At 44.2% G+C, this 24,753-nt stretch overlaps 1 protein-coding gene across 1 annotated transcript in view; it reads right to left on the bottom strand.

The window, feature by feature from the left end:
- The window catches only part of LOC120830948 (transmembrane protein 132C), a 152,259-nt gene that overhangs the window by 4,761 nt on the left and 122,745 nt on the right, over positions 1 to 24,753 (bottom strand). Inside the window, exons 6-12 of the mRNA XM_040195985.2 lie at positions 23,276 to 23,419; positions 7,043 to 7,248; positions 4,301 to 4,364; positions 3,940 to 4,071; positions 3,553 to 3,630; positions 1,498 to 1,560; positions 1,281 to 1,409 (exon numbers count right to left, since the gene is read on the bottom strand). Of these exons, the coding sequence (XP_040051919.2) occupies positions 1,281 to 1,409; positions 1,498 to 1,560; positions 3,553 to 3,630; positions 3,940 to 4,071; positions 4,301 to 4,364; positions 7,043 to 7,248; positions 23,276 to 23,419 (816 nt within the window). The remainder of the gene's footprint in view (positions 1 to 1,280; positions 1,410 to 1,497; positions 1,561 to 3,552; positions 3,631 to 3,939; positions 4,072 to 4,300; positions 4,365 to 7,042; positions 7,249 to 23,275; positions 23,420 to 24,753) is intronic.

Below are 24,753 nucleotides of genomic sequence, written 5' to 3'. Positions count from 1 at the left end.
TGTCCAACTCAATGGAAATTAATAGCAGGTGGTAGCAGATGAGACGCCTAAACTCAAGCAGTGTAGAAATTGATAATTGATAGCTAATCATTTCTGACTTTTTTTGTATTTTTTTCCCAGTCTCCCCATCTCTTCAATTACAAATACTTGAAAGATATATTGGTCTTCTTCCAGCAGCAGCAGAGTTCAGCAGTCAAGTCCCTTGAAACCCACTGGTTTCTTTAATCAGAACACGGAGTAGTACAAAGGTAATTAAGCTCCAACGATGGGAACAACACTTTGTCTTTTGCCTTCCTTTAATTCCACCGTAAATTGTAGTTTTTCCTTACCTCCGCCTCACCAACCCCCCCCCCCCTCCCCAAACCTGCCATCCACCATCTAATCTTCTCTTTTATTTTCTCACTTTCCCTCTCCGCGGTCAATCATCCTTCCACAGGTAATGGTGAAGGATGCAGAAAAAAACACCCCGATGGGAAAATACATGAATGTTAGAATAAATGGCAATCTCAGATCTGTGTTTCCATCGTAATGAGCGGCCTCTCGTCCAATTAGCCCTCGAACGGAGATGATAATGTGGGGTATTGTTAAATGGAAATGACGGTGTGTGTGGGGGGGATACTAGTTTGAGATAGTGGAGGAAAAAAAAGAAAGTGTGCGGAGAAAATCAAGAAGAGCTCGTAACATTGCAATATACAATTTGTGTGCATTTTCTTTTTAGGTGTCTGTATTTTTATGCTGTGAATAAGCAAAATCAGAGAAACGTGAATTCAAATGAAAAGAAATCTACATATATATGGGCAACAGAAAAGCGGCATTTCTAGAAAACGAGCGGCCTTATCTGCCGTTGTAAACATCAACTGTATCTAAACTGCGCTAAAGCCTGGGAGTTGCGCTCTGCTAATTACAAACGGATTATAGCAGCGATAGCAGTGATGTGTTGTGATGTGAGAATTACTGTTTAACAGCCGTGATTACAGCCTTCAGGGTGAAGCTGTATGTGAGCAGCTTGAGACAAAGTCCATCAGTGTGTGTCTGCGTGCAACACAAACCCAAAGGCCGTGAGGAGTACAGTATACGTGGGCCTTCAGAGAGAAAACATTGGAATCCTTTTGTGAATATGTCGGTGTCCGGAATGGATGTTTGTGGTTTTTCCATTAATTTTCTTTTTATTATTTTAATGAATTTAGTATAATTTCTAGAAGCATCATTCATTCTCCACATTAAACATGGAGACCTAACAATAAAAAAATTTCAAAAACAAAAAAAAAGGTTCCTCCTACCTGTTTGGGGGTGTGTAGCAGGTCTGTGGCTGTGGTCGTTAGCTGTATAGCTTGGTTATTTCCAGGACTTCCCGTCATACTGAGGGCAAGAGATGCCACCAGCTGGACTCCCATGTCGGTGATGGTGACCTGCAACGGAAAGATAAAATCATGACGAATGCCGGTAAAAGGGACCTACATCCCTAATACACAAAATAATCCAACGTGCTATTTTTACCTTGTCATCCAACACGGTCACAGTCTTTTCTGCCAGGATGGAGTCGGACAGCGGGGACAGAACCTGCAACCAAAGATCAGGTGGATCTGCATTATTAGAGGTGCAGCGGAGTCTGCGGATGCTCAGACATGCTGCTCCAAATTCCAACCCAATCACAACACCGACTACCTGGTGGTTTCACCAAGTGATAACGATGGGAACAAAGAGATCCCGTTGGTCGTGCTGCATCGGTAAAAGTCAAAATAACAAATGTAGAAGGAGCTGCATTAAAGCAGCTTTTGTCGTTGTCTCAGCAATAAACTGCCGCGTGGTGACAGTTGAAGTGTTTGGCGTTGGCGAGCGAGCGTCGAGAGCTGCCTAACACGCCGGTGCTCACGGCTCAACAGACTCACACAGAGAAAAAGTCCTGTTAAAGCTGGCGATTCTCTCACAATGTAACACACGATGAGTAGTGGAATCACACACACAGACAAACAAAACACGCAGACACACTGTTTCCGTCCGCCTCCCAGCCGTGCCGCCATTCACCCGAGACAATTTGGCCAAAGACAAAGTAGAAGGCCGAAGCTGAAGGCCTGAATGAACAGAAAGGAGCGAGCGCGGCCGAGAGAGAAGTGAACGCAGCTCGGTGTCAGCGAGCGAGCGGCAGTGACAAATAGAGGAGGACAGAACGAAGGAGCGCAGAAGAGATTGAGGTGCAGATGGAGAGAGGGAGCAGCAGACAGACTCTGATGGAGATTAGGGGCACCGAGCTGTAGTGCGCTACTCCGCCCGGCGACAGCGGGACAGGCAGATCTGATTGGTGTACAAAGAACATCTCTCAGGGAACGTGTCGGGGCGTCAAACTCAATCCCGGCCGCGGCGAGCTAACAAAATGCAATGATTGACAGCTATGGGATTGCTCTTCAAGACAGGCAGAGGATAGGAGGGCGAAAGGGAGAGACCGGGTGGGAGGAGGGAGAGCGGGACAGAAAGGGGGGGGGGAGAAGAAGAGGCGAGACTCAAGGGAGGGAGGGCGGGGGGGGGTTAAAATTGAAATGTCAAACTATCAAATGACTCCAGCTGTCGAAATGGGAATGCTGGTTAAAGTTTCTCTCCTGGCTCCCAAAAAGACCACAGCTGGCTGTATGTGTGTACCTGTGTTTGTGTGTGTGTCTATGTGTGTGTGTGCATGCAGCAATCGCTAGCGGATGCACTAACACACTCTTAGCTAGTTAGCTGTTCCCCCCAAAAATCGAAATCCCCAAGACCCATAACGCACAACACTCCCATCAGAGCAATCACTCAAATGGAAGCACTTAGACACAAATGGGATCGTTTGAAAGTACATAGTTGTCTTGTAACAAAAGAAAAAAGAAGGTGTGGCCTCGTGGAATATAATAAAACGTGCATCGTGCCCACGGCGGTGAGGTACACGCATGCAGGACAGAATACCGGTGAGCCACCGAACTGTCCTCCACCGTCTCCACCCAGCTCATTGGAATTCAGCGAGTGCACGAGTGTGTTCACTGTGTGTGTGTGCGTGTGTGTGTCTGAGGTGTCAGAGCCAAATCCGTTAATTGTGGCTGATTGTGTAATGAGCTAGCGGGCGAGGCTTACGGTAGCTGTGAGAGAGGAATGAAGAGGGGATCATGTTTACATCACTCGAGTGCTTTTGGCTGCGATTTGAGCGGCCAAATTATTCAAACACTCGACCGTCTTTCTCAAGACTTCTTTTCCCGAGAGGAGATTAATAAAACGTTAAGGTGTTTGGCTATTTGAACACCAATTATTTGATGATTTATCTTTGGTATTTGGCACAGCAGTTGTTGGTTCTAGATTAATATGGAAATCAAAGTGACAAGGTTTAACACCGCATTAGAATTTTTCAAAAGCCTCTTCATATTTAATTCTCAGGTTGTTAAGAGATGGTTTATTTTTACTTGCACAATGATTTAATTATGACGATGGGTTGTTTAGGAACAGCACAAGTAACCGAGTTGTAACGATGAAGGAGAAAACGGAGTGGATGCCTTGTAGAGGGAGGAGACTAGCAGAGAGCAGCTGTACACGTACCTGTACTGTAGTAATGCCCAGGTCCCGCCCCATCAGGACCCGTCCGTCTATCAATCTGGCAACGCGAGGATCTTCTACCTGTAAGACAGTACTAGAACTCCATCAATTTTGTCATAATTAATGTCTAGAACATGCATTACTCCTGGATTAGTTGATTTACTGCACTAAAAGGGTCCAATATGGAAAGAGTTTTACAAATTTTAAATATATGGTGGTCAAGCTAAATCAATCCATTTCTGTCAAAATACTCCCAATATCCTCCCAAGTGGTATCGATCTACTCATCCCACTCTCCATGTGCGACGTCCCCAAAAAGTTATTTTTATTTCCTCGAGGAAGGTTTTGCTTTTGTATGTGTGTGTACATGCGAGTGTTTGTGTCAGCCTACTTTTAGCTGGTCCAAGACCAGGTGAGTGATGTCAGCTTGCCAGTCCGCACCCAACATGAAGACCATCTCTCCTCCGGGGTCAGAGGGCTCTGCCACAAAATGGGTGAGGACCCTCACCAAGGCATACTGGTACTGAAAGGTTAAGAGAGCGGTTAGACTCTGACACCACACAGCGATGGCAGCTTGTGTCTTAACTAATAGAAGCCAAAGAAAATGTAATACTCCGTAACATCCTACAGCAAGCAGGTCACACTTGCAGTAAGAGGAGGGAAGGTTCCTGCGGCCTCTCTGGGATATTGACGTTGAAGAAAAGGATTAAAGTGTCTTAAAAAGCGTGTTATGCAACCTAATAAAATAATACCTGTAGGGCACAGCCTTTGCCCTTCCTCTCATCATCCTCGTCATCTTCACTGTCCCTGGTAGGTCTGGGGGGAAAAGAGATAAATGAGACGGAGAGAGAATGACAGGGTGGGATTATCTGGTAATTAAATGCTGTTTTAATACTCCAGGTAATCTACAGTATAATCTGAGTTTTGGGTGAAACTCTCTGTCAAAAATAGACGCTTTAGTTTTGGATCCGGCTGAAAGACTTTTAAAGTAGCTGTACCGTGTGCGTGTATTGGAATGCCTGGGTGAAGGACGCTTTATTCTTTGGTTTTAACCTGGGTGGGTTTTTCATACAGTTTCCCTCACCTCAAAAAATATATTCTTTTTGTAGCATATACTCGATTTTGGTTTAAAAGAGAATAAATGTTCCTATGTGTTTAATCTTTATGTCCATCAACATCGCTATGCAGATGACACACCACGCTATATTTCATTGTGTCCAGATAATATGAGCCCCTGTCCAAGTTTCAATAAATTCTATGTATCTGATCTATGTTTCTACGCATGACTTAAAACTTGTTTCAGTTGAACAGGGGAAAAAAAAAACGAAGGAAGACGTAAGGGACGTAGTAGCGACAGAGTCGGGTGGACGTATGAGTCACATCATTGAAACGGACACCTGCAAAACAGCTTTTTAGTTTTTTGAATTTGTACTAATGTTTATAATAAAATAGCCCCACCTGGACTGGCCGCCCGCAAGTACGGCAGCCGCAACGTAACGTATTGAAATGATAAAATACACAATAAAAGGCACACACCCAATAAAAGGACTCATAACTGTCCCGTAGTGTGAAACATGACAAGAATCCTTCTTCTGTCTCCTAGTGTTTCGGTGTGACATGTGTCTGCGTGAGAATGTGTGTTTCACTTAGTGCGATATTGCTGTTGTTGGGGAGACAGAGGTGTGTGTTTGTTAGCGTGCGTGCACGCGGGTTGGAGGCAATCTGAGCAGAAATTGGCAAAATTGAAAAATAGGTCCAGCAGAAAAGAAAGCGACGCCGGCAAGATGGGGAATAGAAGCAACAGACACACACAAATGAACACACATACACTGCTATGATAAAAAAAACACACACACAGCCTTAAAACTCAGTGACTCTGCATTAAACTGACTCGGAAGATTTGCAATTAAAAAACTTCTTGCTCAAACATCCCTTCTCCATGCTGAGGTGTGCTCAGCTAAACCCAAATTTAAGCAATAAGTTTTCACATGCTTGATGTTCTGCGACGTCATAACTCCCCTCTCGGAGGAAACTCAGAGGTTAGCTATTATTCTGTTGTAACATTCAATTAAATGACGCAAACTCTACAGGAGATACAGGAGTAAAAGTGGCAGGAAGGAAAAAAGGACAATAAAAAGATGGAAGAAAAAAAGAATTTCCTCCCTCCATGGCTCATTGATTCTTAAATATTTAGATTTGATTTAAAGAAATCTAAATACACAGGGAGCGGCAATCACAAGTTACAGGTGCACCAAGTCAAATAAATGCTAGTCTCCACATAGCATATGCACTTTTTCATGGATTTGCAGGATCTTAATGCATAATGCCTTTCTTTTTTCATATTGGAAAAACAAACAAAAATCTTCACAGTTACAAACGTGTGCACGTTCACAAACACACACAAAGACACTGTCCCCTAGTTTGGACACAAGCCGAAGCTCACAGACCAACAGACACAGACCTCTTGCATTGTCTCCCTTTTGAGAAAGCGTGTGTGTGTGTGTGTGTGTGTGTTGACTGAATGCTGCATTCAGTGGCAATGATGCTAAAGCCATAACGCGTGTCATCACTTTAGCCAGGCCGGCCTCGACCTAATAGGAAATCACAGACAGGCTGCAAAGATATGTGCTCTCAACTTCTCCATTCAATAAGCACTATATCAGACACACATGCACGTGTCAACACACACACACCACAAACAAAAGACACACTCATCACAGTCCTGCATTGCCTCGGTTTATTCTTTCTTTTCCCTCTCGGTTGCAAAAAATGTCTATGCTCTTGTGTGGGTTTGGAGCCACCGGCTGTAAAGTCCTTTCGACATCAAAAATATTTACTATATGTTTATTTATATAGTTATTTAGTTAAGCGATAAGGTACGAGAGGCTGTTCTTTATTGTCCAATGATGTAACAGTTCGAGGGTGTTGTGTATCGCATTTCAGTAGTCTGGAGGAAAATTGTCCCTGTACATGCATGTAAAAAGCGTTGGGTCTCCTTGCCAGATCTCGCACCATCTCATTCATTCACATTGCTCACGACGTCCACCTTAACTGTCCGGTTGCAAAAGCTCACATTGCCCGAAACATTCATCATTTGTGGGATTTCCGGCCTTTTTCCGGCGATCGCGAACCGAGCTAAAAACTGAAATGTCAACTAACGGTTGCGCAAAATCTAACGTGTGCAGTGATATGGAACGCTCGGTTCAACGTGAAGGTACTGTACATTATGGCTCAATAATGGACCCCCTGTGACTCTACCTGTATTCTAAATATTATTAATGTATCTTTTCTGTACACATATTTTAGTTTGTCCTCCGGAAAGTATGGACACGTTTGTTTGTCCACTGCAAAGTGCTCCCCTCAAAGGAGATCGCAAATCAACCAGCAAAGCACGGTTTTTAATTGACTCTTCTAGCTTTCTTGAGCTGGAGATGATAGAAGGTGAAAATGCAATCTCGATCTTTCCCTTAATTGTCCACTCGCGGGTATTTTACCTCTTGTTGGTGACGATCGGCACCCGCCAGCCTTTAACCTGGCTCAGCTCCGTGTCCGACACTTCTATCTGCAGGGGAAGCTTGGGCACCCAGACGGTGAGCTGCAGCTGAGCAGAGAGGTGAAGGTAGGTGAAGTTGACCGCCAGAGACTGCCGACCGCGCATTTCTTTGCCGTTCACCAGGACCTGGTCGCAGTTGGGGGACACCTGAGGAGGGGAGAAGAGCCGAAGAGGCGAGTTGGGTGGAGTTTGGCACGTTGTGCATGCAGAGTGTGACATTTCCAGCTGAACCTCGCATGGACTCGACTTGGGACGCTGGAGCAGAAACAGATGCGCCCCCTGTTGTGCGTTCCTTCAGCCCGGCCCGGAGCGGGTTTTCAGTAGAACATTCGAGCCAGTAACACTGCTTACACTTGTATTTGTGCTGTAAAGCACTTTGGAACTCGGTTTTGCAAATGGCCCGGAACGAAAGGTTAATAATATGCTTCTGTAGCTTCTCGCTGCCACATCTGTGGCATTTGGGGTTTGTGAATACCCGGAGAGATCATGTAACCTCCACCAATCTGGAGCGCTGTCTTAAATGGGCAATATTCTGAAACTAGTTAATCACATTCATTTGAAGCCATTAGCATAATGGATCTGAACATATAAAAGCACCCACGAGAGTATTGCCAACCTTTGCACTGCATTTTAAACTGTGTGCCAATGGATGAAGGGGATTCGTCCTCAAATACGAAGAGCGTTACAGTGCAGAAAGAAAACAGGACAGTTTCAATCCTACGCAGATGTAAAATTAAAGCAGCTCAAAGAAAAAGACTTGAGAGACACAAAAGACAAAAATGTATTCAAGGGTAAACATTCTTCCAAAAGAGACACAAAGCAAACAAAAAGGGCACAAAGGCCACCTGAGAGAAACTGACCACAACAGACCAAAACACACACAAGTGACCTAAAAGAATTGCGCCAGTAGAATATTACACTGCACAGAAAATGTCTTCTTCGTCCCCCTGACTGTGGCTCTGCATTGTTTTTACAAAATGATGGAAAAGCAAATTCTGTTGATTCAGTTGATACATTGACGTAGACACGGGATTATCATGGTTGTGTTTCAGAAAGCGGACGGCACCCTCGCAGATCCTCTGATGAGCAGAACATCGGAGAAGCATCCATTTTTGTACTTTCACTTTCACACGCCTCGCTCGCCTAAATGCACCACTGATTGGAATGACATTTCATTGGACATGTTCCACCGACAACGGATTCATGAAGAAAGGAAACTGACCATAACCGTACGCAGGCATGTTGTCATTCTCCACAAAGGTTTTTATTTTGTTGATTTTATGTCAAAGAAATTGTACCGTGACTGACTAAATCCTCCACCTAGTCAAGCTTTGACACTGTGATTGTCAGTTAGTATAAAGCATAAAATATTCTAATCACACCATTAGCTGTATATATTTGTGTTATGTAGATTTCTAGAGATTTTGTATTTTTGCATATTTCCTCTCCATCCCTCCCCCTCATTATTTTATTCATATATTTATTTATTTATTTTCCACAGCCATTCCATTCCTGGCATGTATATAACTTATCCTCCCCTCTCTCTCACCTTCTGCGTAGTAGTTTTTAATCTCTCAATCTTCTCTCCACGCTACACAAACTTTCCCTCAGAGTCTGACACACAGTTTGACCCTCAATGCCTGTTGAACATAATGGAACACTGTGTGTGTCCTGTGTATCTCTGCAGTGGGTAAACAGTAAACCGTTACCATATCTTACGTGCTTGTTTTAATTATCTAGGCCTGCATAGTTTCTGTATGTTCTTTCTTACTCTTCCCTTATAGAAAACCATTTCCAGACTCAGATATTTGGATCAAGTTCAAATTTAAAAAGGCCTACAGGGTTGAGAGTATTGGGCTAAAAATAGAACATTCACTCTTACGTGAAATGACAAAATAAAGGCTAAATTATACTCTCTATGTTCCCTGGTACAAATTAGGATTTGCCTACAATAATCTTGGTAATTAAAACATGTAAAGAGGAATAACGCCAACTTCTGGCTCTACATGTTGAGCGAGTTTTTTGACATTTTCTGACTGATGACGCTGAAGGTCCTCCGGGATCAGACCTACAAGATAAACACAAGCCAGAACACACGGCGCTGACATCATTCAGCGTGGTGAGATATTTCCCCCGGCTTCCACGCGAAACCCTTTCATCTCAAAGGAGGTAAACCTTTCGTACACAGCAGCGAAAGCGTTTCCTCTCTATCATCTCTCACCTTTTAATTTCATTCCATTTGACTTTCGCCTTCTCCGCTCCCCAACATGAAAGGAAAGGAGCCCAACCCTCTTCCTCATCCTCCTCCTACTCCTCTCGCCTCGCTCGTTTCAATTCCCCCCTTTCTTCTCTGCCTCTAACTTTCCACATATCTCCCCCCAACATCCCCTCTTTCCCTCTCTTGACCCTGTCTCTTCCCTTTGTCTCCCCCTCGGCCTCCCTCCCCCATCGCCCCGTCTCCCTCTGCATCTCCCTCGCTCTGAAACCCGATTTACCGCTTGTTAACATCAAAGGCAAGTTTAGACTGTTGGTGCCTCAGACTCTTTCTCCAAATCATTTTTTTATATTCCAGGTATAAATCGGTGTGAAAACGAGGTTTTGGTTTCCAGTGGACTTCTAAGACAGCAGAAGTGGAGGAGGACGCACAATGGGGGACGCGCAATGGCTGTGCTTGAACTACCGCCTTAGTCATTGTGCAGGTTTGTCCTTCCCACCACAGGCTTCCTCTCCATGGCTCAATGCCCCAAAGGGACATTTAAAGGAGTAAATCTACTTTGAGCTCATTTTTGTCAGCGATTTTAAAATGTGATGAGACACAAGAGGATATTTGGGGGTTTACAAACTATTTTGTATATTTGATGCAGGAAACTAACGTGACATACAAACAGAAACACCTCATTCTGCAGCAGTAATATCGTATCGCAACATGCCGAAATAGACTCAGGAGAGCTGCCGCAGACACAATGTGGACTACAGGCGACACACAGGGGAAGCATGAATGCATGAACACACCAACACACACACACACACACACACACTGCTGGGGACCTGGCAGCTCGAGAGGAAAAGGAAGAACGAAGAGAGCGTTGTGGTGGTTGTAATCTTACTCTGTGTCATGCCCATCGCCTCCCTGATTAAATCAGCTATCACACATGGTTAAAGGAAGAGTTTCCCGCTCTTATCTCAGAATATCAAGCAAGAGCCAGCAGGCAATTATGCAAAGGACAGGGATGGAATGCCACAGTCATTTCAAAATGGGATATAAGATAAAACAAAGTGAATAACGATAAGCCATGCGTGTTTGCAGCATGCACACATACATAACTGAACACTGCAGCAGTTCGACTCGGGTTCCTGTCTTCTCCACAGTGGTGGTGTGGATTTAAATCTTTAAGAGGGAAACTGAGGAAGTGTTTTGCCTCGAGTGCACTCTCTTCCATTCCGTGACAAGGTCTCGGGGCTGTGAATAAATATTAATCCAACTCCGCAAGGCATTAAATGTATTTTTTTACAAAAAGTGTAACTGTCCCTTTAAAGACAATGCATTGATAAATTGACACATGCATTTTGGTGAAATTACATCAGCTTCATACATCAACCGTTTATTCTGCTTCCGTCAGACGAGGTACACGATGACATTTTAACGAGTTTTACAGAATAACAGGCTGACATTTTTAACCTTACACATTCCCCCCGTGGGGTCTGAAACAACTCCTAGATGTGACCGAGCAGCCGTGTCGTGTTTAGAGAGAGAAGGCACAAAGGTTTTAGCTTCAAAAAGGGTCACGTCATCTAGAAGAAGCATCACGGATCTCCCTGAAAAACATGCTTCACCCCTAAAGTGTAATTATCAGGAAAACCCCTTTATTGGAATAAGGACATTTGTTAGTATGACTTCAAATGAACTGCTATTACTATTGGGCCCACTGTTTTTTGTGTTATAATTTGAAGGAATGAAGAATAGGTTTGACGGACACATTGACTCCGCTAGAGACACATACAAAGATGCAAAACTACACACAAACAAACACACGAAACAAATGCATTTGTGTTTTTGCAAGTGAACAGCTGAGTTGGAGGTTCGAGGACACTGAAGAATGGATTTAATCTCTTTGTTTCTGACAGAGAGAGAGAGAGAGAGAGAGAGCAGGGACGAGAAGGTGAGCAAAGTGAGAGGAAATTGAAGAGACACAATGAGACACACACAGACACACACACACACGCACACAATGAGACACACACACAGAGAGGTAAAAGGAGAGCGAACCAGAAGTAGAGAGAAAGCAGCGGCGGAGGGGAAGTAAAAGTGTGCATCTCAGCAGGAAGGACTTGTTGAGAAACTGTCTTCACCTTTACTGAATACCACAAACAACAACAACGGTACAAACCTCAAAGACAAAGTGCTGAAAACTTTCCGAACTTCTCAGCAGCAATTCCAGCGAAAACAGGCCGAGAGCTTCTCTGTTTTAAGTGCGTTTCGGTGGAATGCAGAGGCTGAATTACGTAGTGATGGTCTGCGGGGAAAACGCTTTCATATATTTAATGACACGCCGAATGTTTTTTCCCCCACACCGCTTTTATGCGCCTAAAAAGCCCCGTTCTGATCGCAGCATGCAAACAAACAATTTGCCTAAAGCGGATATTGTGCACGACGGAACCTCTCACCCGGTCGTTTCAGAGAGTAGGCCATTTTATTGGTGGCTTTTTGATGCCCAGGTTAATTGATGGCCGTGTCTCGACGTGCCGTGCGTGGACGCGCAGGAACCCCCGCTGCTCGCCTGTCAAAACCACCTGCTGCTGTTCTGGCGCCATTTCCTCACAGACCTCCGCTGGTTCTTTTTTGTGTCGGATCTTAAAAGCAATGGCGCTGTCGGTTTTGGAGGCACCTGGATTACATTAAACTAATTGGGCTCAGCTTTAAATACATCTCAGACCAGCTCCTTCGTGAAACCTGCCATGAACCCCCCCAACAAAACAACAACAACCTCCGCTGGCTTTTCCCTGTTTCTCAGTGCTGCATAAACCAATATTCACACTGTGGGATGAGCTCTTAGGTTGTTACACGTCTCTCTTCCACTCGACCCCCCCTTTCCTTCCTCAGAAAGCTACTCAGGAGCCCCCCGTGTGCTCACCCCCATTTACCGGAGAGCTCCCTTAGCTGAGTCATTTATTTAAAACCATATCCATCTCCCTTCCAGCTAAGTGATTTGTCTGAATTTACAGTTGCTTCTCCTTCTGTCTTTCTTCTATGTGTTACCGTCTCGGATTCTCACATATTAGTCTCTCTCAGGTGTATATTTTCTCCTTGCAAAGTGATCCATCCATCTCTCTCACTCTCAGCAATCCGTTCCCCCGTCTCTCTCTCTCTCTCTCTCTTCTTTCCCTCCATGCCCATTCCGCTTGTTCTCCGCCTCAGGCGATCCAATCCATCCGACTTTAGAAATCATATCATCCAATCAGGGCCCACTCGGCAGACAGGGGCGGGCCCTGAGGGACGGGCTAATCAACTCTCTGATGGGATTAGACCTCCCACCTGTCCGTCATTTAAGAAAACCCACTGCAGGCCAATTTCCACGCATGCGGTTTCATATGGCTGTCATTTAGGTAGGAGGCGCACACACAAACAACACACACACACACACGTGCTCATGCACGCACACACACACACACACAATGACAAACACAAGTGCACTCGATAGCAGCCTGTAGCCTGATATATTATTCTGATGTGGCTCAGATAATAGACAGATGATGGAGAGAGCAGTCGGAAGGTATACAGACAAACAATAACACACACACAAACACACACACACAAAGTTAGCATCATATCACAAGGCCTGTCACTTAACATTTGGAAAAGGATGGAGTAAAGTGTTCTCTGATGGCTATTTGCACTCAAATTTTCTCCACAAGGAAACTGTCCAATCACGAGAGGGAGGAGAGCGATGGAGGCAGAGTACCGCACAGGGATGAAGAAGGAGAAATGAATAGAGTTGCAAAGGACAAAATCGAGTAATGGAATGAAATCAATGGTATGAGTTATGAAAAGGTAATGAGAAAAAAAGGCCACAAGGTGACACAGCAAAAACCTCAAAGGTACAGAAGTGGAGAGGAAGATGAAGGGATGCACAGAAGAAATGAAAGATGTGAGCAGATGTAAGATAAAGTGAAGCCTCTCCTTTTGTTGCGTGAGATTTCTTTTATTTATGTTGCTGTCAAAGTAAGTTTAACCTTGCGAAAGGAGCAGTTAACACAACCTTTTAGCCCCGTCTCAGTGGGATTGATTTCACAACGTCAGTGCAATTACAATAAAGAACCAATCGGTAGCCTCAGCCAGGTTTCACATGGAAGAGGACCTTTTTCTTTGTTGCTTTAATGTTTCTTTCCAATAAGACAATGAAAAGTAGTTGTGTAAAATGTTTTCTTTCAAGGACTAACTTTGACTCCCCTGTCTGGAAGGTCTGCAGGGCTTTGGGGGGAGACGGGAGGCTTTTCGCACAGTGGGTTCATTTTTGTGTGAGTTTTTGTGTGTGAGTGTGTGTGTGTTGGACAGCAGTGCAAATTAGCATGCTTATTAGCATAGGGATATAAGTCAACACTGGCCCCAATATGTCTGCCTGCATGGCCTTATTGTGGTCTGTGTGTGTGTGTGTGTGTGTGTGTGTGTGTGGGTGCTTTAGGGAGTGTTTGCTGTATGAGGCGGCCTCTTTTGCTTTTTCCTGACACCCTATTAAATTCATATTTAAATAGAAGGTACAGAACAGTCGCGTATTCCTTCTTCTACTCGGCATCAGAGCAGAGTGCAAGACATGTTTTATCTCAAAGTTGCACAAGGGATTGAGGCAAGTGAGAATATGCTAAACAAGTAACCAGGTCTCACCCTCAGTTTGAACACCACTTCTGCTGTGACTTCTGCTTAAACACGTGCAACATCAAATAACTGATCCTTCGTACTTGCGGCCTGCTGTGACTGAAGCACACTGGCTTTTATCGTCTGTGTAGCGGAAATGCCCAGCATGCACTTTGTCGGCCACCAAACAGCCATTTGTACAAAGAAACGTTGGCATTCTCCCAGCAGCCGCCCTGCAGTGGAGGCCGACCGCTGGCTGCTAACCAGGGAGCGTAGCGCAGGGAAATGCTGCAGTTGGGTTAGAGAGTCGGTTTCATTCCTTCTCTGTGTTTTCACCTTTTAAATAGCCTGAGTGCGAAGAAGGAGACGTGGTAAACAAAGAAGGACAAAGAAATAAAATGACTGCAGACGGGGGGGGATTTAGACGCCTCCCGGATGCTTCGGAGCTCATTGTGGCGGCGTTGGACCGGTAGGAGGTGACTGGGGGGAAATAAGGACATCTGGGCTTATCTGCCTTTTGTGGGACATCCAAGTCGACTTCCAAACAGACACAGGAACAGTGTGAAAAGACATAAGAAGTGTATATGTAACTTAGTTAGATTACATGTCCATTTGTTACTGTTCATATTGCATAACCATTTCTTACTGTACATATCTATTTATTCACTTATTACACTTACATACTCTGCACTTTTTGCTATTTTGCACTTCTGGTTGGATGTTAAACTGCATTTTGTTGCCTCAGTACTTGTACCCTGTGCAATGACAATAAAGTTGAATCTAATCTAATCTAATTACAGTCTCCTTTTAAAAATAATGAAATAGATTTCTATAAAGATTCCAAGTATTTTTTTTCTTTTGTATTTATTCAGTTGGAAAACACATCCGGCGCTGCTCCAGTAAATGTAAAGTGTCACTAATGCTTCCCACTGCTCTAAAAGCAGCTGGGCCCTGGAGGCGTTACCCAGTTTTACCCCGAGTGATTTAATATATGTGGAAATACATGGAACTTTTGTTTTTTTACCGGCTTTGAGTAAGGCAGAGTGCTCCACTGCCTCCGTACCAACACGTCAATGCTGGGGACAGTTTAACATTCAGCTGACAGGAAGTCAAAGAGTAACGACGGTTCGTCTCTTGCAGATGTCTTCAACCTCAGCACACTGCGAATGAACCTCACCGACATCGTCTATCGTCTCGTCTCTCTCGGTGAAGATTTGGGAAGGTTTTGTTTTTGTCAAATGAAAACAGGAAAGCTTGTTTTAATCAACTCCGCCTTCGACCCTTTGCTTGACTTTGACACTGTGATCTCTGGGCTTCGGCTTGTGTCCCTTGAACCGGCATTTACTGCTGAATGACCTGGATACAAACTGATGTCCTTTGGCTTACGAAAAACACTAAAACACTGCAATATTCCGGAGACAGGTCAGTCACAGGGCAGGACAGACCGACGTACCCACACACACACACTAGCATGGGTCCTGTCTTAGTGTCTGAACTGTTGGCCTGTGCCAGTGATGGGGTGCTAATGCACTGCCAGGAAACAACATGGCTCCCGTAGGGAATGCAAAATGGAGGCCGGGCAACAGCTGCCAAAATGTCAGGGTGAGAGAGGGAAAGAAAGATGGATGGAGGCCAGCGGGGAGCGCGAGGGCGGGAAGGAATTTCGCTTTTCTAAACAATCTTGGTAGGACAAATGAATACACGTTTAACCATTTGTGTTGATGTGATTGGATTATTCTGCAGTGGTTAAAGTACCAGAATCACCTTTATTGGCCGTGTGTGCTCGTGCATGCATGGAATGTGACTGGGGTTTTTAAATGGTTCTCCTGCACATACGGTTTCTTTATAAAAGAAACATGTGGTATATTTGAACGTAAACGAGGGGCTAAAAGTTTAGAGGACAAATAATGTAATATTTCTTCACTTTAAAGGAGCAAACAAATGAACATGAAAATATAGGCTGTGAGGTAAAAAAAAAAAAAGTGCACCTGGAATGTTTTCTTTGTTCAGACGGGATGTTGTGTTCTGTTGTGCACACGGAGCAGCAGCAAACGCATGTAAATCTGCCAAATATCTAGAAAAAAGCCTTTGCGGGTGTGACACAACCAATCCCCGGCTTGAGTTATCAATATGTGGCTGTTTGAGTGTTTATGTGGTCGCTGCTGTGTGTTTCAGCATGGTAATTAGCAGCTAATTAGTTATTGATTGAGGCCAGTATATTTTATGGAGGTGAGAGGGCAAGTGTGACACGGGGCACAGCAAAACACCTCAGCCATAGTTCACCTCGTGTACACACACACACATCCCTTCCACCGTAATATCGCACTGTCTCACCGCTGTTCTCTCACTTCACGTTTTTCATTCACTCATGTCATCCTCCATATTTCGTCAAGATGGTTCATGTAGTAAAACAAAACCAAGCCAAAGAAAAACCTGCAGTCCTCCGGCAGAACCCAACTAACGGTTCCAAGATGTCAACTCGCCTGAGGAATCCCACGCAGCCAAAGGGTGGAAAGAAGGCCTTATCACCCCACAGTTAACAGCTCTCTCCCGGGATTCATTCCGATAGAAGCACTTAGAAGAACGACTATTTTTGTGACAAAAAACGTCTTTTTATTTCCATGGCAAACACTAAAGGAAAGAACACCTGCATGCAGAGATTACGTAACACTCCTGTAGAGCCTTTTGTTGATTTTTTTCTACTGCATCTAATTGCTCATATTCTGCATTAGGCTACTGTCCATTGGATGATGCCCCTTGTTTAGAGCGTACACACACTCATTAAAATGCGAAAATAAACTGGCACACATGTAGCGGACTGTTAAAGGCCACAGAGCAGGCGACGTGGATAACGAAGGAAGTTGGAAACATTTGAGTAAACGGAAAAACTCATGGCTCGGAAGTTCAGTCGACAACTTTTTTTGGTTTCAGGTGAAACCATTAAGATGAGAAAATGTTTCTCATTTCATCTCATTAAAAAACATCTGCAGGTTAACCGCTGAGTTCTAAGTAATGAAATACTGGGGAATTCTTATCATACGAGATCCATTCTGATGCAAGATATTTCTGTCCTCTTGCTGTTTACTCGAGGGACACGGAAACGTTGCAGTGGGAAACATTCAGGGTTTTGCTGATTTAATATCTCAACGTCTTTCTGGATTACTGGAGGTCTAGAAAATAGTTTTAAACCCCATCAAGGTCGCAGCTCCCACAGATTTATGTCTTTGGGTGTTGCTAATGGTCCGGTCTGATGTCCACTTTAAATCGCCGGCTATTTCCTAAGCCTGTTACTGCTAAATGGAAAAGGTGTGTGAGTTTAGATGTGTATGTGTGTGTGTGTGTGCGACCTCTGCCTTTAATCTACTTTACCTTTCATTTCTGTTCTAGGCTCTGAATTGACCTGAAGGTACCTGAACCAAATCCTCTCACAATTTATCTCCTTTCTGTCGTGCTACTTATTTTTTCGCAAAATTCATTCCCAAATAAATCTATTCATTAAAGTGTATGTCGTATTCTCATTTTGATTTGCATTGTGTTGCTTTTAAAAATAAAAATAGAGGTGTATTGCCTGGGCTTGAGCTATACATACACAGCTTTTAAAAAATATTTTCTATCATCATTCGTGTTGGTGGTTTGCACTAACCAGACATTTACACACAACAGTGCAACTTGCAACATTTAAATAAATATCCGAAGGTGAATGTAATTATCAGTTATTCGTATCCATTCATTAAGGAGATTAGGTCACATTCTGCCAAAAGAAAATACTTACTTATTGGACCATTGTTCACTTCCAAAAGGCATTGAATATATGTTCCCTGAGCAAGGAGTTTAAACACTTGAGATGTGATTGATTTTTTTATTTAAGTTATCTGTTTTAATGAAGAGCCGGGGCAGCAGCTCTAAATGTGTAAAAGCAAGAAGAATCAATTTCTTTGCCAAGAGCAATAAGTGGACAGGAAATTGTCCTTGTGACTTTGATGCATGTACACGGTGACAACTCCAACATTGACCAAGAGAAAGTTCCCAATGGGACACATAATGGCCGGAATTTACATTCACTGCAGACAACTCTGTAGCTGAAGAAAGGGACAGAGGCACAGTAGCAATGCATCTCGTTGTGCATGTGAAGCAGATTTAATATCAATTATCCATGAACCATGAATGTATTGTAGTGTAACAGGAAAAAATGTAATTTTGCTGTTCGTTCTTTTGGTCGGTTCCACTTGCTCCTGAGGCTTGATGTCAACTCCTCTTGCCGTTATGAATAGTGTGTCGTAGTGCAGTAACAGGAAATGAACTCGGACGAAATGTCAGTAATGAAAGTATTGTTAAGCCCAGAGGGAAAAGATTGATTTGGTGTCAGAAAAAGCAGCTTAAAGAAGCCTGCAGAAGAAGGGAGTCTTATCAGCGCTGATGGTAACATGATATGTTTCCTTAACAGCTTTCCTTTTTTCCTAAATCAATATTTTGTGCACATCTCAGATTGCACAAGTCATTTTTCTGCCCCAATGCACCCACATAGTGCGACAGAGGACAATGTATGGACTAATATAAGTTACCAGGTGCCTTCCCCACCTGTGGGTCACCCTCTATAAGTCCCACCCCATTTTAATCATACTCCAATAACATTCGAGCAAGCTTGGTACTGCAGGTCACATGACGTGGGTGTCCCAACCTTCATCGGCATATATCAATCATCAAATCCTGTTAGCCAAACGCTAACTCTGTAGTTATTGTATAGTTAATTCAAAAGTAGTTTCTTAGTGCTGTATAAACAACCACAGCGTCGTCCACCGTATTTCATACATACCATCTCCACGCACCTCCCAGAAGTAGTTTTTTTGTGTCATCGCCGTGAAGCCAAACAGCCAATCGCCGTGAAGCCTAATATCCCAACCCAGAACATCACATTAACCAAAACTAAAAAGCAGCTCCGCCCCCCCCGGCGGCCCTCAGGGATTCCCGTTTCTCTCTCTCTCTCTCCCTCTTCTCAGCTCAACTCGTCCCCCTCTTTCACAATCAGGTGAAGCGACGAGATGTAGACTCAGCTTTGAATAATGTGTCCCTCCCTGTGTTGTAAATGTGATGTGCTCCACCACCTTCATCTACAAGAATAACTCCATGACCTTCAGAGAACCGGCGTCTGATTGATCGATGGCCGCTTACCTCAAACTATGATGAAGCACTTCCCTTAACCGCTGTCCCGCAGATCCACGAAAACTGTTTCACTTCAGTCGTTCCCAAACTTCAAACCATGCGAGGCCACAAACTTCAAACCCACTAGCGGGAAATAGAAGTTTGAGGAGTGCAACAGTTGGTGTGCTCACCAGTTTACCGATGAATCACTGGAGCATCCGTCGTTGAGCAGAACCTGCCAATTAAACTGGAACTTGATCTAAAATGAGCGTTTGACTCGGACAGTGAAGGTAAAACACCCGCCGCTGGTCTTTCAAATGCGAAGGACGCCTTTTTGCATTTCTCATCAAATGCTTTGTGACAAAGACACCGTGGTACAAGCGCACGGCGCCTCTGTCGAGGACAGAGAGGCGTGTGCACGCGTGTGCACGCATGTGCGCGTGTCAAAGTCTGAGACTGGTTCATTAAATGCCACACGGATCAATTCTTAATCTGCCTCGTGTCTGTCCAAACACGTGAAGAAACACGCGCACGAAACCTCTTTCAAACGTGCATTCAGACACGCACACACACACGCATGCACGCACACACACCCTCCTCCATTACTTCAGAGCATTTCTGTCATCCTCTTTGTCAAATTCAATTACTGACGACATCACTAAAGGAATCCCCCCACTAACCAATTACCGCTCAACCCCTGTGTGTGTCTCTGTGAGATGATCAGTGTGTGTGTGTGTGTGTGCGCGTGAGAGCAATGAATGCATTATGAGAGAAAGGGTTTATGGACTCACATTACATCACTGGTGGTTGTGCGCGTGTCCAAGTGTGTGTTGTGTCACCGCTTCCCGAGAAGGCCGAGTCAGGGAGCTCCGGCTTCAGATATCTGTTACTTTAGTTCCGTGTGTGGCCTCCCCTCCTTTGTTCTCACAATCTGCTCCCATGGCTTTTTACGCCTTCTGGTCTCTACTGATATTTTTTGTCCTTTTAAAGCTAAAAGGGGAAACTAATCTGCATGTCGGCTTGTGTCTTTCAAACCCGCTTTCCAGGTCTCTCGTCTCATCTCCTCTCGTTACCCAATTGATTCGTCATCTTCTCGCGGCTCCTCGTCACGTCCCTCCTCCTCCTCCTCCTCCTCTCACCTCCTTGCTGTGTCAGAGAGAGGCTTGCGTGAGGTCAGGATAATGGTATTAATTTGAGTGTATGTGTGCGCTTGTCCCCTGTCCGTCCCCTACCGGCTGTGACACGTCCGACCTACACGTACTGCGTTGTCAACAATAGCGGCGCACACGCGCATCACTAATGACAGCATCACGAGACGGTTTGCACGCACAGGGGAGAGCGGGGGAGGGCGGGTGGAGAGGGGGGAGGTAGTTATCTATGTAGTACATCACTGCTGCTTATGTTGTTGTCAGCGATAAATGGACTAAACGGAGAAAACACAAGATGCATTATTGAAATCTACAGCCGGTCGTTTTATTATATATTTTTTTTATAAGTGTTCATTGGCATTCATCCACAATGAGTAATAAAACAAAAGGCTGGTAAATGGAATGTCAAAGCAATTGCCGTTAGACTGTTGATTTCCACAGAATAACCGTGTTTTTCAAGAGCTTCGACTTCTTAAAGGTTTAAGAATCAACCAACAGTGGAATGCAAAAGTAAAAAAAAAAACAAGAAAATTGCAGTCGCTCCTTAATTCCCCGTTAATCTCCTCTCTGGCTCAATGCTTTTTATTATTGCCGGCGCCCGGATCTATAAATAATTATAAAAACGAACGCACAGGTTCATTCGATTTAGTTTATGTTGCTCTGTGAATAATAAGCTCCAAAGACAAATGTACTGTTGCTCTGGAGAAACGCCACACGCTGCGGTTCAAGATGAACGTCATTATGGAAAAAACTTTTTTTAATGTAAATATAGCACTTGGTGGTGTTTGTAACCAGCTGTGACAAGAGCGCAGGTATTGTTCCCATGTTCTAAGTCCATGTTTAGGTAACCATGGCGAAGCGGCAGAACAGCAGACACGAATGATACTGAAGGCTTCTTCTCGCTTCTCCTGCTGACTGGCCTCACTGTTATACGCCCGGTGAGGGACGGCATCATCATGACAGGTGTGGTGAAATCAACTCAAGATCAGGCCGCAGAGGGTGGTGCGTGTGTCATTGTGTGTGTGTGTGTGTGTGTCTGTGGGGGTGGTGGGGGTTGTAAAGTGTAACACAGGCTCGCGTTATTGCACTTAACAGCTGTCACTGTGATTCAATGAGAGCTGCATGGGTCTGCACCCCGTGGGTCCCATCGTCAAAAAGCCGGCTGTGTTGATGCTTCCCTGAGTGTGTGTGTGTGTGTGTTTAATGAAAGACAAGAAAGGCAATATCTGTCACATCAGGTGTCAACAAACAGCAGTTTGCGCACACTTGATCATCACTCCTCTTTCCACACAAACAACTCACGACTGGCTGCAGGTCGCTATACGCGGCTTCTGTCTCCCACCAACGACACCCGCCTATCATGCGTTCAGCACGCGTGATGCTGCTTTCCCAATCGACACTTCCTGCACATCAGCATACGTGCATCACTACTGCAGCGAGCGGCTATTTGCTGTGTAAAGACTCACCGCAGTGTGATGTTTACCTGAGCAGAGGAGGAAGGGACTCGGTGTTTGTTGTCATCTGAGCTTTGTTTACAAAGCCGCGCAGGCGGGACTTTTGGTGGATGTCAACGCAGGTCCCCCCCGCTCCCTCCCCCTCCCAGACACAGCTGCTCAGCCGAACACATACTGAGATATTCAATGATGAATGTTTTAAATGCTTTACCCAAAATGCACAGCATAATTCAAAGGCTATTGTTGATGTAAATTATTGACCTAGCGTGGATGCAGGCATCTATTAAACATGATGTGTGTGTGTGTCGTACACACTCTTTCATACACACATACCCAGACAGCTAACATTACATCTATCTGAATGAATTCACTGCATTTTTCGCTGCGTCGCCATTGATCGAACTCAAACAGCTCGACTGGTGTCGGCTTGTACCGGCGAATTGGCCTCATATGGAAGCTGTCGCAAGGCGTGTTTGACTACCGGCCCGGAGGGCACCGAGGAGAAGTGGCTACAACAAGAATCAATCTTCTGTTTGTTTCTGCTAAGGTGTTTTCTTGAATGTGTTTCATCTTTGTTCACTGTCGCGGCATTTCTGTTGAGCTTTCGTGTGCAGGTTGAAACTCAAAGGACTGCAACCATGTGAAAAAGAGTGCAGATTTTTTAAAGAAAAAGTAGTATTTGTCTGGCCTCAGGTTACACGGGGTGAGTTTTGGCCAGCATCGCTGAATGTAAACAAGCTGTTTACACGGAAATACCACAGGGCACTTTTGATCAGCTGAATGTCATACTTATTATTTGATGCAACCAAGCATCAGATGTTTGCATCTGGCAGGGCCGAATTTGGCTATTAACATATAAAATGGGGTGAAAAGACCTCTGGGACATTTTCTTTAAGGAACCAACGGTTTTTTCCCCCCTCCTTTCGGCTTGGTGATGTCACAGGTGGGGTCGAGCTCTCGTCCAATGGGAAACCAGTGTTGTGCCCGACGCGGATTGTTATGCTGCTTTACTTTAAAAACACACTGAACTTAATATGAAGAACTTCAGTTCCCTCGAGGTTGCCTATTAAATGAAAAGTTGCCCCCGTACAACTTTCAGTAAACAGAAAGTGATTGAAACATCCAGCATACTGTGATAAGTGTCCCATTATGCTCCAGTGCACAAAGTGAATTAGAAATAAACACAAATCCTTAAAGATTTTAAAGTATGATGATGATTCAGGATGATTACTTGCTGTGTAAAAATAACCCCACGTTTACTTCCTCACATTATTGTGATTTCCACCCTGCCGCTTAAACAGTTGTTTTTCTCCAACTCTTGAGAAATGATTTCTTTATCCATATTTCACTTACCTGAGATTTTCAATCACAACACCAGCGAGTTTACTTTACCGCAATGCAGACCAATCATCGATGTAAGGTATCTATTTAAACATATCGTTGTTTGTGCATGTCTGACGAGCCTGGTTTTATAACTACATCAGCGACTGTGTGTCTGTAAGTGCATTAAATAAATTCAATCACTAGCAACTAATGTTAAAGGTGACACATACATAATAATACATATATACATAAACGCGTACCTTGACCACGTTCACGTCCGTCGAGGTGCAGGTGACCGAGTCGTCCACCTCCCTCACCTGCCCGTCGGTTTCCACGGTAACCAGTTTGATGGGCACCGCGACGCGACGGCCGGTGAGAATGGCTGTGTTCAACACCTCTGTGTCCTACGGGGAGAAAAGGGAGAAAAGAAAAGCTTATTTGAAGATAAAACGCTATGCTCTTGTTCTGAATGAGAGGTAACTCAACATTTGTTTAAATGCATCTGTATTAATTAATCATGTCCTAAGAAGACGTGACTGGAGATGTTAAAAGATTCAGAAGGAGAGGGAGGAATTAACACAGACATGGGGGACGTTTTACAGCAGGGAGAGAGAGAGAGAGAGAGAGAGACATACAGAGAGAGAGAGAGAGAGAGAGAGAGAGAGAGAGAGACATACAGAGAGAGAGAGAGAGAGAGAGAGAGAGAGAGAGAAAATGAGGCGATTATAAATCTCACAATTAATGTAATCAGAAAAATTACATTTGATTGGATCCTTCCAACAGAAAGAGCACAAACAAACACACACACACACAACAATGACAAAACAATCCATTATAAGTAAAGGTCCCTTGAACCTTGATTGAGAATGCTGTTTAATTGTATAGGAACATCATTTTGTGAGCGACAGAGTTGGAAAACCATAAAAAGATATAAAAGTACATTTCAACATTCACAGTTACACATACTGTGTATAGAATCCTACATAAACACACAATAATAAATAGCATATCAGGGTACAGATACACCAAACAAGATAGGAACATCAACACAATAAAGAGTTGGACAACGTTGCTAATACCACAAAGCACTGTGACCTTTAATTAATGAGATGTCTCTCTCTCGTGCACAGAGACTCTTATTGTGTTATTCTCCCTCCTTAAACAGCGCACAGCCTCGCCTGAAAATAAAATACTGCTGATGTGTGCGATGGAGGGATGAAAGACTAAGAGGAGGGGTGTGTTTGCGTTGGTATGTAGCCTAAATGCTAACGTGCTAACATAACGTTTACATCTCTGCTATCTGCACCACAGCCAAAAAACAACAAGCAGGCAATTCATTCTAAGTAAGTAGAAAAAATGATAATGTGCTAATGCGACATCTACGCAGGACAGTAGAGGGCCTCCACACTTCATTCAGAAGGACACACCGGCACGGGGAAAAGTAATTGGCCGTCTATTTGCACGGGTCCGTGACCCCCCCTGTCTGACCGGCATTGAACACTGGCTGCTGTTGGAGAACGAGCATCTCTAATGAGGATGGAAAAATAATTGAATTATGTCCTTATCTAATCATAATTGAGCCGACTCGCAGAGGAGCGGGAGAGAGAGAACGGCCAATGACGAGACATCTCGTACGAAGGGATCCGATTGCAGGTTGAATGAATGAAAACCGGCCGACAAACAAACAGACCATCGTCGCCAGTAATAGAGAGCCGACAGGGAGCAAGAAACAGTGGAG

The sequence above is a fragment of the Gasterosteus aculeatus genome, chromosome 13, assembly GCF_964276395.1.
Source record: "Gasterosteus aculeatus chromosome 13, fGasAcu3.hap1.1, whole genome shotgun sequence".
Classification (NCBI taxonomy): Eukaryota; Metazoa; Chordata; class Actinopteri; order Perciformes; family Gasterosteidae; genus Gasterosteus; species Gasterosteus aculeatus.
Note: the sequence above shows the minus strand (reverse complement) of the source record. Positions and strands in the feature narration are given on the sequence as shown.